This window comes from Microcebus murinus, chromosome 15 (assembly GCF_040939455.1).
Source record: "Microcebus murinus isolate Inina chromosome 15, M.murinus_Inina_mat1.0, whole genome shotgun sequence".
Lineage (NCBI taxonomy): Eukaryota > Metazoa > Chordata > Mammalia > Primates > Cheirogaleidae > Microcebus > Microcebus murinus.
The window spans coordinates 13,584,605-13,601,558 of NC_134118.1; the positions used below are offsets into that span (position 1 = coordinate 13,584,605).

General features: G+C 35.9%; 1 protein-coding gene across 1 annotated transcript in view; it reads right to left on the reverse strand.

The window, feature by feature from the left end:
* The window catches only part of RANBP9 (RAN binding protein 9), a 106,283-nt gene that overhangs the window by 31,078 nt on the left and 58,251 nt on the right, over positions 1–16,954 (reverse strand). Inside the window, exons 3-5 of the mRNA XM_012753561.2 lie at positions 12,758–12,810; positions 11,037–11,204; positions 4,833–4,855 (exon numbers count right to left, since the gene is read on the reverse strand). Coding sequence (XP_012609015.2) covers positions 4,833–4,855; positions 11,037–11,204; positions 12,758–12,810 — 244 coding nt within the window. The remainder of the gene's footprint in view (positions 1–4,832; positions 4,856–11,036; positions 11,205–12,757; positions 12,811–16,954) is intronic.

A 16,954-nucleotide genomic window follows, 5' to 3' on the forward strand; every position in this document is an offset into this window, starting at 1 on the left:
ATATGAAATGTTTTCCAGGAAAATGTTTCTAAATTTAAAAAAATTACTTCTGCCTATATAGAATTAGACTGAACTAAAATAGTTTCTTTATGAAAAGAACAGAAAAATACATCCCATTTCTATTAACTTGTGAAAGATAAAGACAGATACTAAAAATATTTTCAATCTAGAAATTGTTCAAAAGCTAAACGAATAGCTCAATAGCATAGCTTTGTTCTACAGGTATTCAAAGATTTCCTCTAATGAAAATGAAAGTAAATAATGTAGCCATAAAAAGATTTCAAGTCAGTGTTCAGAACTGGAAAGCAGCATCATTTTAGATAAGAATAGCTACTATAAAAAAAGGAATATATACCCAATCCTGAACTGCATTAGTTAGTTTATAGTTAAAGTCATTTCTTAAACTGGTGAGGTTAGCTGGCAAGAAAAATTATTTCGAAAAAGATCTAAGGTTTTCAGAGCTGTATAAACACACTATATTCCATAATAGGTGCAATATGGTCTAGGTAAAATGGTTTTTCTGCAAATATACTCTCTCCCAAGATTCAGTGGTACAACTAGCTAGTGACAGATTCTAGGTACAGAACATAAAATAGTTACCTGGTGTTTCAAGAGAAAGACTTTTCCTTCTTCTTTAAGTGAAGAAGTGATTTGTAGGCATGTGGAAGTCCCACAAGATTTACAGTCATAAAAATGAAAAACTCTGGCCAGGCGCAGTGGCTCACGCCTGTAACCCTAGCACTCTGGGAGGCTGAGGGTGGGCAGATCGCACCAGGTCAGGAGTTCAAAGTCAGCCTGAACAAGAGCGAGACCCCATCTCTACTAAAAATAGAAAGAAATTAATTGGCCAACTAAAAATATAGAAAAAATTAGCTGGGCATGGTGGCACATGCCTGTAGTCCCAGCTACTCAGGAGGCTGCGGCAGTAGGATTGCTTGAGCCCAGGAGTTTGAGGTTGCTGTGAGCTAGGCTGATGCCATGACACTCTAGCCTGGGCAACAGAGTGAGATTCTGTCTCAAAAACAAAAGCAAAAAAATGAAAAACTCTTAGAAACACTGTATTAAAAGAAAATCTGTAACCACCACCCTACATACTATAACAACAAAGTTGCACATCATCATTGGTTAGCTATAGATGAAGGGAAAAACATAACTGGTGACTCAAAAGTGGGACAGAAAATAATTAAAAGGAAGCACATAAATAGTCAACATGTCTACCACCAACCAAGCCTCTTCCTAATGATCACCATTGCATCCATCAAAAGAAACAAAAGCTACCAACAATAAAAAATCTCACTCTGACAAGTTGGTTTTACATGCTTAGTGCTACTAAAAGAGAGAAAAATAAGCAACTAAGCGCTTTAACCAACCAAATAAAACTTAGAGTATTCCGAACAGAGCCTCTCAACAATTAGGGACCACATCAACCCACCCACCAGAATCTGCACCTATACCCTCTGCCGCCTACCTGTCGCCACAATGCTCTTCTCAAAAGCCCATCCCTCCACTTATGTACCTGCCTACCTCTCTCTATACTATATAAACTTTTTTGCTTGCTAGTGAATCACTTCTATCAGCAAACAAATATCTTGCCAAATCTCCCAATTCAAAAAAAATTTTTCTACTTCCCTCACTTCCACCACCAACTACTATTCTATTTCTTTCCTCCCCATTGTGGCCAAAGTCCTCCAGAATTGTCCAGTCTATAATTTCCCTCTTCTTTTTTTCTCTTATGTCTAATCCAGTCAGGATTTCTCCATCACTCTGCTGAAACTTTGTCAAGTTCACCAATGACCTCCACTCTGCAAAATATAATAGTCAATTCTTAGTCCTTATCTTATATGATGTGTCACTGGCATTTGATACCACTGAGCACTCTTTCCTCCTTGATGTATTTCTTCACTTGGCTTTCAGGACATCCCATTCTTGGTCTTCCTCCTTACCTCACTGATTGTTCCTTCTCAATTTCCCTTTGCTGGTTGTCCTTTTCTCTGAAATTTAGCATGCCCTAGAACTCAACCCTTGGTCCACCTCTCTTTCCTGCCTACACACATTCCCCCTTGTTGATCTTGACCAATGTCATGACTTTAAATAAGACTCAAATGGCAGTAACTCCCAAATTTTCACCTCCGGTCCAGATCTCTCTTGAATTCCAGGCTTGCATACACAACTGCACACTTCACAACTTTTATTTTATCTAAAATTGAATTCCTAATCTCCTCCCTCAAAACTTGCTCAACCTATATACCACAGCCTTCTCCATATCAGGAAGTGACCTCTCCATCCTTTTAATTCCTAGGCCAGAAATCTTTTGGTCAGATCCTCTTTCTCACATTTTCACACCCAATCCTTAGCAAATTCTCTTGTTTCTCAGGTGGATTTTTAAAAGAATATGATTTTGGCCGGGCGCGGTGGCTCACGCCTGTAATCCTAGCTCTCTGGGAGGCCGAGGCGGGCGGATTGCTCGAGGTCAGGAGTTCAAAACCAGCCTGAGCAAGAGCGAGACCCTGTCTCTACTATAAATAGAAAGAAACTAATTGGCCAACTGATATATATATAAAAAATTAGCCGGGCATGGTGGCGCATGCCTGTAGTCCCAGCTACTCGGGAGGCTGAGGCAGAAGGATCGCTCGAGCCCAGGAGTGTGAGGTTGCTGTGAGCTAGGCTGACGCCAAGGCACTCACTCTAGCCTGGGCAACAAATCGAGACTCTGTCTCAAAAAAAAAAAAAAATAAAAAAAAAAAAAGAATATGATTTTTATTTATTTCTTTTTTCCATTTAACTCTTTGATTCATTTAGAACTTACTTTGATATAAAATATAAGACAAAATCCTAACACCATATATTTTTTCAAAAAAATAAACACTTATTCCATTACTGATTAACTAATGCTTCTTGGTGAGCAATTTTGATATACAGACTCTGAATCTTCCCTAGCTTAAAAGTTATTTTATTATAATTTTGATTTCTTCTATTCTATTTTTTTCTAGCATTTTCTTAAGGAATATCAATAAATCTATCTACAAATTTGGTGTCTATTCTCTGCCTCTGAATCTTCCATCATCTCTCTCAAAACATCTCTGAATTAGAATGCATTTTATCATCCATGGCACCTTACAATCACTACTGGTCAGGCAGCTGTCATGATATAGCTGTCACTGCCTGCACAGGTGTGAATTTGTTAAAGAATGAGCTCATTGACAAACTCTGAGACTTAATTGTTTTCCCCGGTCAAAAGGCTGGATAATTGCAACTTCTAAGACATTTTAGTCAACTTAAGACCAACTGAGAAAGGAATATCAGAGTCCTGGTTGTTAGAAAACTTTTGGTTAATACCACCTCCTGGTAATATTAAAATATTAAACTGTGCACAATGTGATCAGTAGCTTGGAGGAATATCCCAGAGATTTAACAGAGAACTCTTAAGAAATGTTCTTGATGGAGAAGACAATATCATGTAGAAAAAAACAGACAACAACTCTAAAGTAATGATTTAAAAGGCTGGGATCGGAGCATGAAGAAGTTCTGGTAATACCTTAATCAATTTATATTGCTTATCTCCATCCTTTTTAGGTGTGCAACAGGAGATATGGATTATAAATCTAAGTTTAAGTAACCCTACAAGATCATTCAGTGAGTATAAAATACACATTTTAAGTGATAAGGAAGCATTGTGTCATAGTTTGTTGGTTTTTCTCCCCTTGCTATCCAATATGATGCCTATTATAATTGATAGTGTCTTAGATTTGGTAAATAAGATACCTAGAATCAAACCTCTATTGATAAGTGTCACTGTCATCCCTCGCCTGAAGTTCTGCAAGGGTCTCCTCACAGGTCCCCTCGCTTCTACTCTTACTCCCACACATAGTCTATTTTTCAACCCAGCAGTCAGAGTGATCCCGTAAAAACTGAAGCCATATCATGACAACTAAAACCCTGCAATGTCTTTGTATCTCAAATAGAGTAAATGCTCAAGCCCTTCCAGGTGGTCTAGCTCATCGACATCTAGATCGATGAGCATCGATATCGCTGACTCATCCTCACTACGCATGCTCTGTCTTCCTCACTCCTCTCTACCACACCTTATGCTATTCTTCAAACAAGCCACGCGTGCTCCTTTTACTGACATTTTTCCTGAGCATTTTTTCCCTAACTTTACTCTGCCTGGAACACTACTGCTCTACATATCCATTGGGCTAACTCCCTCAATCCTTCAAAAGTCTTTGCTCAATTCTCAACTTGATCAGAGATGAGCACCTTGTACAACTTTGTGTCCTACCTTTGGCACTCCAAGCTCTATTTTTTCCCAAAATACTTAATAATTTTAAGTATGTTATAATTTACTTATTTTTCAAGCATTACTTATTCTCTAACTCCCTTAGCTTGAATACTGTAAACTCCAAGAGGACAGAGACCTTTACTGCCTATTTTGGTGAACGACACATTCCAAGCACAGAACCTGCTACACGGTAGGCCTCAATATAGCTTGGATGAATAGATTAGAACTGCTGCACAGCCCTTTGCTGAAAAGTCCAAAGACACCAAAGAAATATATTTTGAATGAATGCATGGTGACATTAAAAAGTATATTTTAAGTAATCAATTCCGATTTATCTTCCTTTGTGCAATGGATCCAGTGCAATTTGGAGCTTAATTTTGAAAGTCTATACCCAGGCTAGCTCAAGAAAGGATCTCTATTCTATGCATGGCACATAAATTTAACAAATATCAATAAAACTGCATTCTAAACTTTCTAAAAATGCTTAGTACCAGTTTCCTTATACTTCCATTACTTAAAAATGCAAAACTGCTTTTAAAAAATTATGTCTTACCGGTAAGTCGGTGAAAGCAATACCTAAAAAAACAAAAACAAAAAACAAAGTGGCATTAGAAGCTGTTTATCAAAGGCAGACTATAATTACAAGCTGAAGTTCTAACTAAAAAGAAGGAAAAGAGTAGCACAGAAAAACAGGGAAAAATGTTAAAGCCTAAATAGAAAATAACAGGACTAATTTTTTCATCAGTTAACACTAACATTTATGTCTGAGTGAATGCTGTCCCCCTTCAAGATCATCAGCCTAGCTAATCATACATAAATCTTATTTCTGGGATATTGCCATTGTCTCCAGGATTTTTGAAATGGTTTTAGATATACCTCCAAAGCTACTTTAGGAATTACATAAGAAAACTGGTTGCAAAATAGTCACATTTGGTTTTTTTACACGCAAGTTGCATTATCCAGCCTCATCACTTAATCTTTCTCATTTAGATGTAGCTTTTAAATAATGTTGAATGCAAGGAAAGAGCTTTTCTGTTATAAAAGATGAACAAGGGAAAATACAGTGCTTTTGCTTCTTTAAAAAAATGTTTTTTAAAAGTACATTCTTTAAGAAAGTACATTCTTTTTTTTTTTTTTCTTTTGAGACAGAGTCTCATTCTGTTGCCCAGGCTAGAGTGAGTACCGTGGTGTCAGCCCAGCTCACAGCAACCTCAAACTCCTGGGCTCAAGCCATCCTACTGCCTCCGCCTCCCGAGTAGCTGGGACCACAGGCATGTGCCACCATGCCCAGCTAATTTTTTCTCTATATATATATTAGTTGGCCAATTAATTTCTTTCTATTTTTAGTAGAGACAGGGTCTCGCTCTTGCTCAGGCTGGTTCGAACTCCTGACCTTGAGCAATCCGCCCGCCTAGGCCACTCAGAGAATCTTTAAATAACTTTTGACTACTCTGGAAAAAATTAATTCCTCCTTCAAAGGATAAAAATTTACACAATTGAGAATTTCTCTTGAATAGTCTTTGACAACAATTTCAACACAGTCATGTTCCAAATACCACCTGGAAAGGGTGGTATCACTGGAATGTCTACTGGCATCCCAAAGTGACAATTTAATAATCTCTTTCCAAATATTCAAATATATTACTTAGCTGAAAATAATATAATAAATAAACCAAGTATTTCTAAAGGACCTCATTGATATATTTAAAGAATAAGCTCTAGAATAATGGGAGAGCAATGGAGTTGGTGAGTCAGTTAACCTCAATTCTTCCAGTCTAAACAAACATTAAAACAAAACAAAACAAAAAGCCAAACCAGTACCACTATCTCCATGGTCTTGGTCACCAACTAAAAAATGAGGGCAGGCAGGGCCCGGTGGCTCACGCCTATAATCTTAGCACTCTGGGAGGCCGAGGTGGGCAGATTGCTTGAGGTCAGGAGTTCGAAACCAGCCTGAGAAAGAGAGAGACCCTGTCTATACTATAAATAGAAAGAAATTAATTGGTCAACTAACATATATAGAAAAAATTAGCTGGGCATGGTGGTGCATGCCTTTAGTCCCAGCTACTCGGGAGGCTGAGGCAGCAGGATTGCTTCAGCCCAGGAGTTTGAGGTTGCTGTGAGCTAGGCTGACACCACGGTACTCACTCTAGCCTGGACAACAAAGCGAGACTCTGTCTCCAAAAAAAAAAAAAAAAAATTAAATAAATAAATAAATAGACCATTTCTATTAAATTACTTTAAGGATTCTTCCCTCTTGACATTCTATGCCTCTATGATTGTGCTGTGCCAACAGAAAACACACTATCCTACTCTATTTATTAAAATAATAAAATTAAAAAGGCAAACCAAATATGCATATTATATACTTTTTGTTTTTTTGGAGACAGGATCTGGCTCTGTCTCCCAGGCTAGAGTTCAGTGGCCTCATCATAGCTCACTGCAACCTCAAACTCCCAAGTTCAAGTGATCCTCCTGCTTTAGCCTCCCGAGTAGTTGGAACTACAGGAGTACACCACCGCACCTGGCTAATTTTTCTACTTTTGTAGAGATGGGGTCTTCCTCTTGCTCAGGCTGGTCTCGAACTCCTGGCCTGAAGTGATCCTCCTGCCTTGGCCCCCCAAAGTGCTAGGATTACAGGTGTGAGCCACCCTGCCTGGCAAAATATTATATACTTAAAATAATGCTTTGTATTTAGTAAAACCCTGTTTTTATGACTTTTAAAAACTAGTGAATTTCTTACTCACACCTATTACATAATATCAGCACTTTAGAAGGCCAAGGTAGAAGGATCACTTGAGCCTAGGAGTTCGAGACCAGCCTGGACAAGATAGTGAGACTCTGTCTGTCTCTACAAAAAATAAAAAACTAAAAAATTAGCCAGGCATGGTGGTGCATTCCTGCAGTCCCAGCTACTTGGGAGGCTGAGGCAGGAGGATTGCTTGAGCCCTGGAGTTCAAGGTTACATAGGCTATGATCACACCACACCACTGCACTCTAGCCTGAGCAACAGAATGAGATCCTCTTACAAAAAAAAAAATTAAGATTAAAACGAATATAAGAAATAATAGAGGATAAAGAAAATATTTCAATAAACTATATATACATTTTTACCATTTTTCATAAAAGAGGCTAGTCAATTATTTTCTCAAAGATATCTATAACAAAGACTGTCGAAATTTATATTGTTTTAGCAAAAATCCTTAATGTCAGTAATTACTAAAATCCTTGCTCTTTACCAAAAACTAATGAAAAATCTAAATTAATTCCACAGATTAACATTTTTGAACACTGCCAAATACAGCTACCTCAACCTGTACACGTTCAACCTGCCACTTTAATAGGTTTGTCTATTTAAATTTTATACAAAATAAAATTTCCAATATTTGAAATTTCCTAATTTGTCAAGAGACTTTTTGAAAAGTAATCTTCAACTGATAATAGTCAATAAAGCAAAGTCAAAAATTCTCAAATTAATGTGTATACTGAAATGTTTTCTCCCTTATTTTTTCAAATAAAAACCTTTTCATTTCTCTTTGCACAGTAAGCAAATGTATATTTTGTGAAATCTTCCATGAGATAGAAACTAAAGATGTATCAGCTTTTAGGGAGAAATTATCCATTTAGGAAGTATAAGGGAATAGTAACTGAATAGTATTTTATCTTCTAAGATGCTGGAATCTAGACCGGAGGTAAGCAAACCTTTCCTGTAAAAGGCCAGACAGTAAATATTTTCTGCTTCCCAGGCCAAAGGATCTTTATTACAAATACTCAACTCTGCCATTTGTAGCAGGAAAGCAGCTGTAGACAATATATAAATGAATGAGTATGGATGGGTTCCAATGAAACTTTTCTTAAAAACAGATAGGCGGATTGGGCCAAAGCTGGTAGATCCCTGTTCTAGAGGACCAATTTCTGTTCACCAATGTTTTACTGCTGTATCCCTGGCTGCTAGACCAGTGCCTAGCAAACAATGACACTAAATAACATTTAGTGAGTACTCCCTACATGCCAGACAATGATCTAAGAACTCTGCATGCATCATTTCAGTTTACTCTAACTACCTTAACATGGTATTATAGTGATACTATTTTACAAACTGAGAAAATGGAAGCACAGAAATATAAAGTAACTTGCATAAGGTCACATGTTATAAGCCAGTAGTCAAACTCAGGCAAGTTGGACTAAAGAACTCTTATTAACCACTGTTATATCTCCTCTTTATGTGCTTATTAATATTTATTAGACTTATGAATGAATAATGCCAAATGTTCAAATTTACTTGAAATCAAAATGTGATTCCAACAGTAGGTACCCTTTTCTTAAGCAGCATTTTATATTTTAAAAATATCTTTCTTATCAAAAAGAGGAGAGAATACTTATTAAAACCAAGAGTCTGAAAGGCCTAAGAGTGAGCTGGGCCTCTGGAGAAGAGCAAAACTCAGTGGACCCATGGTAACTCACAGGATAGGGCCCAGAAGAAGGAATATCCTGACTTCCCTCTTCTTACTGTGCTCTCCTGCCTGCCAATTCTCCCCAAGAGCAGAACTCAACTGGATGTAGGAGGCTAAAGGGGTGCTTTGATGTGGCATATACATAAATTCAATTAAAATTTCCTAAAGCTTCCTCTCTACCTAGGGAATTGCAACCTAACTTAATATGTAAATAGGCTGCAATCTAAGAATATATTCTTGTAACAAGTAGCTGAGTCTCAGGCTAATCATAAGTTGCCAACTAATCAGACCATGTCCAAATAAGGCAAATGTCAAGCTATAATGAATCAAGCTGTTTCTGTATATAACTTATTTTTTTGTCTATAAATACTGCCTGCCCATGTTGCTGGGTGAAGTTCTCTGAACCTATCCTGAGTGCTGCCCAATTTATGACTCCTTCTTTGCTCAAACAAATTCTGCTAAATTGAAAAAAAAATAATAGTTTTCTTGTCCAGGCATGGTGGCTCACAAATGTAATCCCAAGACTTTAGGACATGGGAGAGTTTAAGACCAGCCTGGGCAACATATCAAGAACTCATCTCTACAAAGAACTAAAAAAAAAAAACAATTAGCCAGATATGGTGGTACATATCTGTATTCCCAGCTATTGGGTATAGGCTGAGGCAGGAAGATGGCTTAAGCCGAAGAGTTTGAAGCTGTAGTGAGCTATGATTGTGCCTACACCACAGCCCAGGCAATGGATTGAGACCCTGTCTCTTATATGACTTAAAATAAAGCTTTCTTAGTCAAGAAAAAAATTCAATGTAAATGTCTTGAGAAAATCTAACACGAAAAAAATAAAATAAAATCATACCACCTGTGATCTTCTCATCTCTCAAAATAAAATTTGATCTCTAGAAAGTTTTAAAAATTAATGCTAAAAAGACTAATGGTAGTTTTTCAAAAAATGTCTTTTGCATTTTTGAGCCAAAGGTCATGCCTAAAAGATTTCTTTTGGTTTAAGATTTTAAACATTTTAAGCACCCAAGCCAACTAAGACTGTATCAGTTAACTGCTTTGACAACCCAGAGTCAGAATAGTAACAACCAAGAAACTAAAGTAGCTATTTCTTTTTTGGAAACCAGTTGGTCACAACAATCAAATCACACACAAACACATATAATTTGCCTGAGTCTTGAACATTATTTCTTAATGAGAATATAAGGATCTTTTGTGGACTCAGAATAAAATTAATATCAGAAAATATTAAGTCAAATATAAACGTGAAAAATAATTAACTTTAAGAAATATTTTGAGTAACTATTAACCAATGCAGGCAAAAATTTAGAAGTTTCTACTATGACAGAAAAACAGCTATTGTGTTATATTAAAGAACATCTACTACGTATCTAAGCATATTACTTGCAGTCTAATTTTTAAATATAATTTATAAGCAAAATGGAATTTCTGCTTTCTGGGGTTAGTTTTTGCTTCGGTTCATTAGAAATAATTTGCTATGGGTCAAGGACTTTCCCAACAGTAAAATACGAATCGTTTTTGTTAGGGGGAAAAAAGTGTCCGAGTCTTGCCACACTTTATACTTTCTATAATTAAAAAAAAAAGACTTCTAAGAAAAGGGAAAAAGGGAATACAATGACCACCTATAATTTTAAATTTAAAGTGTTGAATATATAGATTTCAACTAAAACCTCTAATTTTCTATCACTCTTACAATGTAGGGGTGTCTTCAAGATTTCATTAACTTATTTCTTGTTAGCCACCTGTCTTAGTCTTAGAAGTTTTGTTACTGTTTACTTATTTGATTCTGCTCCCTTCCACAGAACTAACCTGTAGTCTTTAGCAATCTTTGTCATGGGTCTGATCTTTTGAGTATGCTGATGCCCTTCATTTACTGACAGCATCAAGCTTTCCCTCCTTTTATTACTATTCCCCATACTATTCTAAGAACTGATGGCCCTTTTTCTTAGCATCTGTTACCTGCAGAATTGAGTCATACTGTGAAGGGTTTTATTCAAAGCATAAAACTCTTGGCATTTCTTTTATTAGAATAAATATCTCAGTATGGGGATTATTTCTATAGTTATTCCTATACATATGACATGTATATCATATAGGTGGCCTTCACAGAATATAAATTTTCACCATTTCCCCATCTTCCACCTGGGACTAAGGAAGAAACTATTTCAAGAGGCATTGATCTATAAAGGAGAATCACATAATAAATATGACTATCATGTTGGATATACAATAATCACAATATATGGCTATTTTGCATGCAATCAATCAATATATTATCTTGATACCTAAACTATGTCCATTCTTGGTATAAAAGCAGGTATTGTTGATAAGGTTAACACAACAGCCAATGACATCACCAGTTGTAAAAGTTGGTCCATAAGGTTGTCCAGTTCCAGAAGAACAAAATGAATGTCCATCATCCCCATGGTAACCATATGAATGTTTATCCCAACCTAAAGAGAAAATTCCAGCATATTTATAATGAAAAGTGAGGTTCTTCTCTACTAGATTTATTTGCTAAGATTATGATAAATCAGAATAGTACAACAAATAGCACAAAAGATAAAATTCCCATATGTATATACATTTAAATTCTCAACAATTACATAATTTATTCTCTATGAAAATACTGTTTACAACATTAAGGAACATAAATTAGTTACACAGAACACTAAAATAAGTATTAAACAGAAAGAACTCATACCAGGGAAAAACATAAATGCAACATCCACAGCACGATACATTTTTTGTGCATATTTCTTTTTGCTAATATACCAAGAATTTTGCTTAGATTTGCAGCAACATACACAAAGTTTGATGTAAAACAGATTATATCTTATTAAATCACCACAAACTTTTCAAGGCCATGATCTAAATATAAAAGTCTAACAATTGTGGTCTCTCCACAACACCAAACTACAGATATGTCTACAACACTATTAAGAGATTTTTACTTTACCAGTTACTTCTATAAGGAGAGTTTTCAAATAACAAAACCTCATTTAAACCCTCTTTTAAGTATGATTTTAAGCAAAAAGATGGCCGGGCGCGGTGGCTCACGCCTGTAATCCTAGCACTCTGGGAGGCCAAGACGGGTGGATTGCTCAAGGTCAGGAGTTCAAAACCAGCCTGAACAAGAGCGAGACCCCGTCTCTACTATAAATAGAAAGAAATTAATTGGCCAACTAATATATATAGAAAATATTAGCCAGGCATAGTGGTGCATGCCTGTAGTCCCAGCTACTTGGGAGGCTGAGGCAGAAGGATTGCTTGAGCCCAGGAGTTTGAGGTTGCTGTGAGCTAGACTGATGCCATGGGCACTCTAGCCTGGGCAACAAAGCAAGACTCTGTCTCAATAATAATAATAATTTTAAGCAAAAAGGTAGAATGAAAGTATATTATTTTAACATATCTGATTACAATTAGATAAACAACTACATTACCTTGGTTTGTTTGTTTGTTTTATGGTACTTTATGTGGGCAATTTTGCTTTCTTTTCCAAAAATTTTCCCCCAAAATAATTTTTAACATTAGCAAATAGAATACCAGAAAACATAATCCAAGAATGACTTCCTTTAGAAAAAAATGGTATCGGGAAACAGGTCTGCCATCTCAACTTATACCATCTTTAGTTTACTTTTAATGTTAGTCTATATTCCCAGAACATTAAACAACTGAAGGTGTAGGTTAATAGCCAGACAGGTGATGGGCAGCCAGCAGAATCAGCCAGTGGCTGATATTTTTATGACTATATACTTAAAGTTAAAAATATCAAAAACAACAATAACAAAAAATCATGGTATATATGCTATGTAAGTTTTGCTAAATAGCATAAAATTTATACTTATTAAAAAACACTCAACTTACACTGAGAACTCATGATACAGGTGATAAAGAAATGTAAATCAATATTTTTAACTATTTCAATTTATTACTTGAGAATTTCAACCAGAAAGTGCTAGCCATAAGACAATACTATAATACTATAATTCAATTACAAGGGTACCTGGTAGTCTATTCATGTTCACACCTTGAGCAGAAAGACCAATTCCCATGTAACTGTTGGGAAAAAAAAGAAGAAAAGCAGGTTACTGTAGTGATATATGTATAAATTACCAAACACTCTCAAACAATATCAGAACCAAGCCCAAGTTGAAACTCCTGGCGTAGCCACAAAAATGTTATTACAGTTCATTACAGAGCAACAAAGAGCAATATTAAGCATAAATAAAACCAAGATTTATAGTAAATTCCTATAGTAATAATTCATATATGTACCCAAAGTATTAGTAATACATATGAACTCTGACACCTATAAAAATCTTTCCAATTTATTTAGAGATATTTAGGATTAAGACTTTTCAAAAAGTATACAGGGGCTACAGAAGAAATAAACAAATGTTAAATTAACAAAATGTGTTTCCAAAACGACACAGTGAAAATTCAGAACACCAAAACCAAAAGAGAAACATGGGCCAGGTGAGGTGGTTCACGCCTGTAATCCTAGCACTCTGGGAGGCAGAGGTGGGAGGGATCCCTTGAGCTCAGGAGTTTGAGACCCCATCTCTACTAAAAAAACCAGAAAGAAATTAGCTGGACAACTTAAAAAAAAAAAATATATATATATATACACACACACACAATTAGCTGGGCATGGTGGCACAAGGCTGTAGTTCCAGTTACTCGGGAGGCTGAGGCAGAAGGATCGTTTGAGCCCAAGGAGATTGAGGTTGCTGTGAGCTAGGCTAACACCATGGAACTCTAGCCCAGGCAACAGAGTGAGACTCTGCCTCAAAAAAAAAAAGAAAAAAAAGGAAAATAGGGATTCACATCAAAGCATCTAAAATATGTAATAAAATTACCCCAAGATGCATACTTATCAATGTAATTATATAATGGTTTTCTAAAACTGGGCAAATTAACAAAATCTACCTAAACAGGACTCAATTATCCACTTATAAAGTGAAAACGAAATAATTTCCACAGAAGAAATATACAAGGAAAAATAATTACCAAGGTACGCAATTAATTTGCAAAAGCTTATAAACCATTAATAATAAAACCTGATAAAGACAGTTTAAAAAAGAAACAACACGCCTGTAATCCTAGCACTCTGGGAGGCCGAGGCAGGTGGATTGCTCGAGGTCAGGAGTTCGAAACCAGCCTGAGCAAGAGAGAGACCCCGTCTCTACTATAAATAGAAAGAAATTCATTGGCCAACTAATATATATAGAAAAAAATTTAGCTGGGCATGGTGGCACATGCCTGTAGTCCCAGCTGCTTGGGAGGCTGAGGCAGGAGGATTGCTTGAGCCCAGGAGTTTGAGGTTGCTGTGAGCTAGGCTGACGCCAAGGCACTCACTCTAGCCTGTGCAACAAAGCGAGATTGTCTCAAAAATAAAATAAAATAAAAGTAAAATAAAATAAAAAAGAACCAAGCAGAAAGCAATCTACTTATGTATCGATGCAAAAAGAAAAACTAAATAAAAAATCAAACCAAATCTAGTTTCTTAAAAGGCTAATTGAATATGATTGTATCATGATTTAAAATAACATGTGATAAAAATTCAGCCACCAATTCTAATAAAAAACTCCAGGAAATTACTTTAGCATGACACTTTTTTCCAAATCTAATGCAGTATGTAATATAAGACATTCAAAACTAAAAAACTAAAGCCATTTTCATTAAAATAGGAAGAGATGCTTACAATTGTTAAATACTATTGTAGACACTTCAGAAAATTTAATAAAATAAGAAAATTAAATAACCAGCATAAACATGAAAAGATATAAAATTATCTATTTGTAGTTGGTATGATTATATATATAGAAAATCACAGAAATGCATTTAGAAATGCATTTAGAATTAATTATTTTGACAAAGTTGCCAGATATAATAAAAACATTTTAATCTGTCTTCCAGTAATAGCCAGCCAGAGAAAGGAAGTGATATGTAGAAACATACCAGTCACAGTAACTACAGAAACCATACAACAGGAATAAAGTTATCAAGTAAGGCTCAAAAACAACATACTAAAAGCTGTAAATAATACAGTATACATCTGGATAACCTGAAAGTATAAAAATGGCAATCTTTCTAAAGTAATATGTACACGTAATGTGTTTCAAGACAGACTCCAAATTTATTAAATTGGACAAAATGTTTTCAAGTTGGTATGTAAAGACAGAATTTTTACCAAGACAAAATTTTTAAAAGGAAAAATAACTTACTGGGTTTCCCTACTACATATTAAAACTCATAGTTAACTAGATTCACAAAAGCAATATTATTAATAAGAGCAGGTTGACTCAGATAAGCATGATAAAACATTAAGAAACATTTTAGAGCTAGTCAAGAAGGTTCACTAAGTTTGTATTGGGTTATTAAGTACAAAATGTCTGATTTCCTTAAGTACTAAGCTAGACAGTTGATATCTCTGACATGTGACTTTGACACTTCTTGTTTCATTTTTATTATGAAGGTACATCCTCAGTCTTTCAAACACACAGTTTGGCTTATGATTATCTTTCATTGTTTTTAGAGCAATTTTTGTGAAACCATGGATAAGTCAAACATTTTGTTATTTTCAAATATGACTTTCGTGATGGAACTAATGCAGAACAGACAGCTCAAAAGAGCAACAAAGTGCTGGGAGGGATGTGGCTAATGAACACAGTACACTGATGGTTTGAGAAGTTCTGTTCTAGTGATTTTAATCTTGAAAATGAGCCACGTGGGCAACCTGAGCCCAAGGTGGATAATGATGAGCTGAAAGCTGTAGTGGAAGCAAATCCACCTCAACCTGCACATTAATTAGCACCAAGATTTGATGTTACTATTCCAACAGTATTGGACCATTTGAAAGAAATCAGCAAGGTAAAGAAGCTGTATAGATGGGTTATACATGAATTCAACGAGCATCAGAAGAGAAATTGTCTTGAAGCTTGCCTTTCTTTGCTGTCACAACATAAAGGAAAACCATTTCTACACTGTATTGTTATGTGTGATTAATACTGGATTCTTTTTGACAATTGCAAGCATCGGGCACAACGGCTGTTTAAAGATGAAGAGCCAAAACACAGTCTAAAACGAAATATTCATCAAAAAAAAAAAGCTAATGGTGTCTGTTTGGTGGTCCGGTGCTGGTATCATCCACTATTGTTTAACGAAATCTGGTTGGTCAATTACAGTGGATGTCTACTGCAACCAATGACATGAAATGATAGGATGTTTTTGATTAAGCAGCTGAGACTGGTCAATACAGACAGGCCAATCCTCTTGCAAGACAACACTCAACCACATATTGCACAAACAACACTGCTCAAACTACAGAGGCTGGACTTGGAAACTCTCTGTCATCCGCCATATTGACCTGCCCTTGCACCAACTGACTACCACTTCTTCCAGGCTTTGGACAACTTCTTTCGAGGAAAAATATTCAATTCTCAACAAGCTGTGGAAACTGCCTTTTGCGATTTCATTGCCACTCTCTCTCCAGGCTTCCTTACTGCTAGTATAAACAAGCTACCATTAAGACAGCAAACCTATGTCCATAGTTTAGGCACATACTTTGATTAATTGTACTGCTTCTTATTTGAGAAATAATAAAGTATGCTTTTGATTCAAAACCGGACATTTCATATTCAATGACCTAATATTTTGATTCAGCTTCTTTGCTACACATACAACATAAAGTATAAGTATTACCAAAAAAGATTTAATAAGGCACAAGAAGACAATTTTTGAGAAGAAGAAACACAAAGCTGTGAGTGGACATATAACTATGGGCCTGCAAAACTCTGGGTCTATGAGCACTCACTCAAGTTCCCCCTTTTCTGGGGAAATAAGGACTAAAAATGCTCCTCAAGGAACATTAGCCATGTTTACTGCTTAAAGCCAAAGGTTAGAATAGGTGTTTCCTCTTGAAGGGAGGCTAAGAACGTACTAACACCATCTGTTGCCTGGGCTAGAGCTTACCTGACATGTGGCCTAGTTACGGAGGAAAAGAGAGTAGAAGCCTCTTGACAAGGATGTGAACCACTTACTGAATAGATCAGTGACTAAATGTGTAATACTCTCAATATCATCCTGAAGCAACAATCTGGAAACTCTAATACAAATCTGGTTTTGGACTGGGACCAATGAGTTAAAAAGTATAAACTGGAAGAAAGAGAAAATAGCACAGAAAAAGAAAGATTAACAA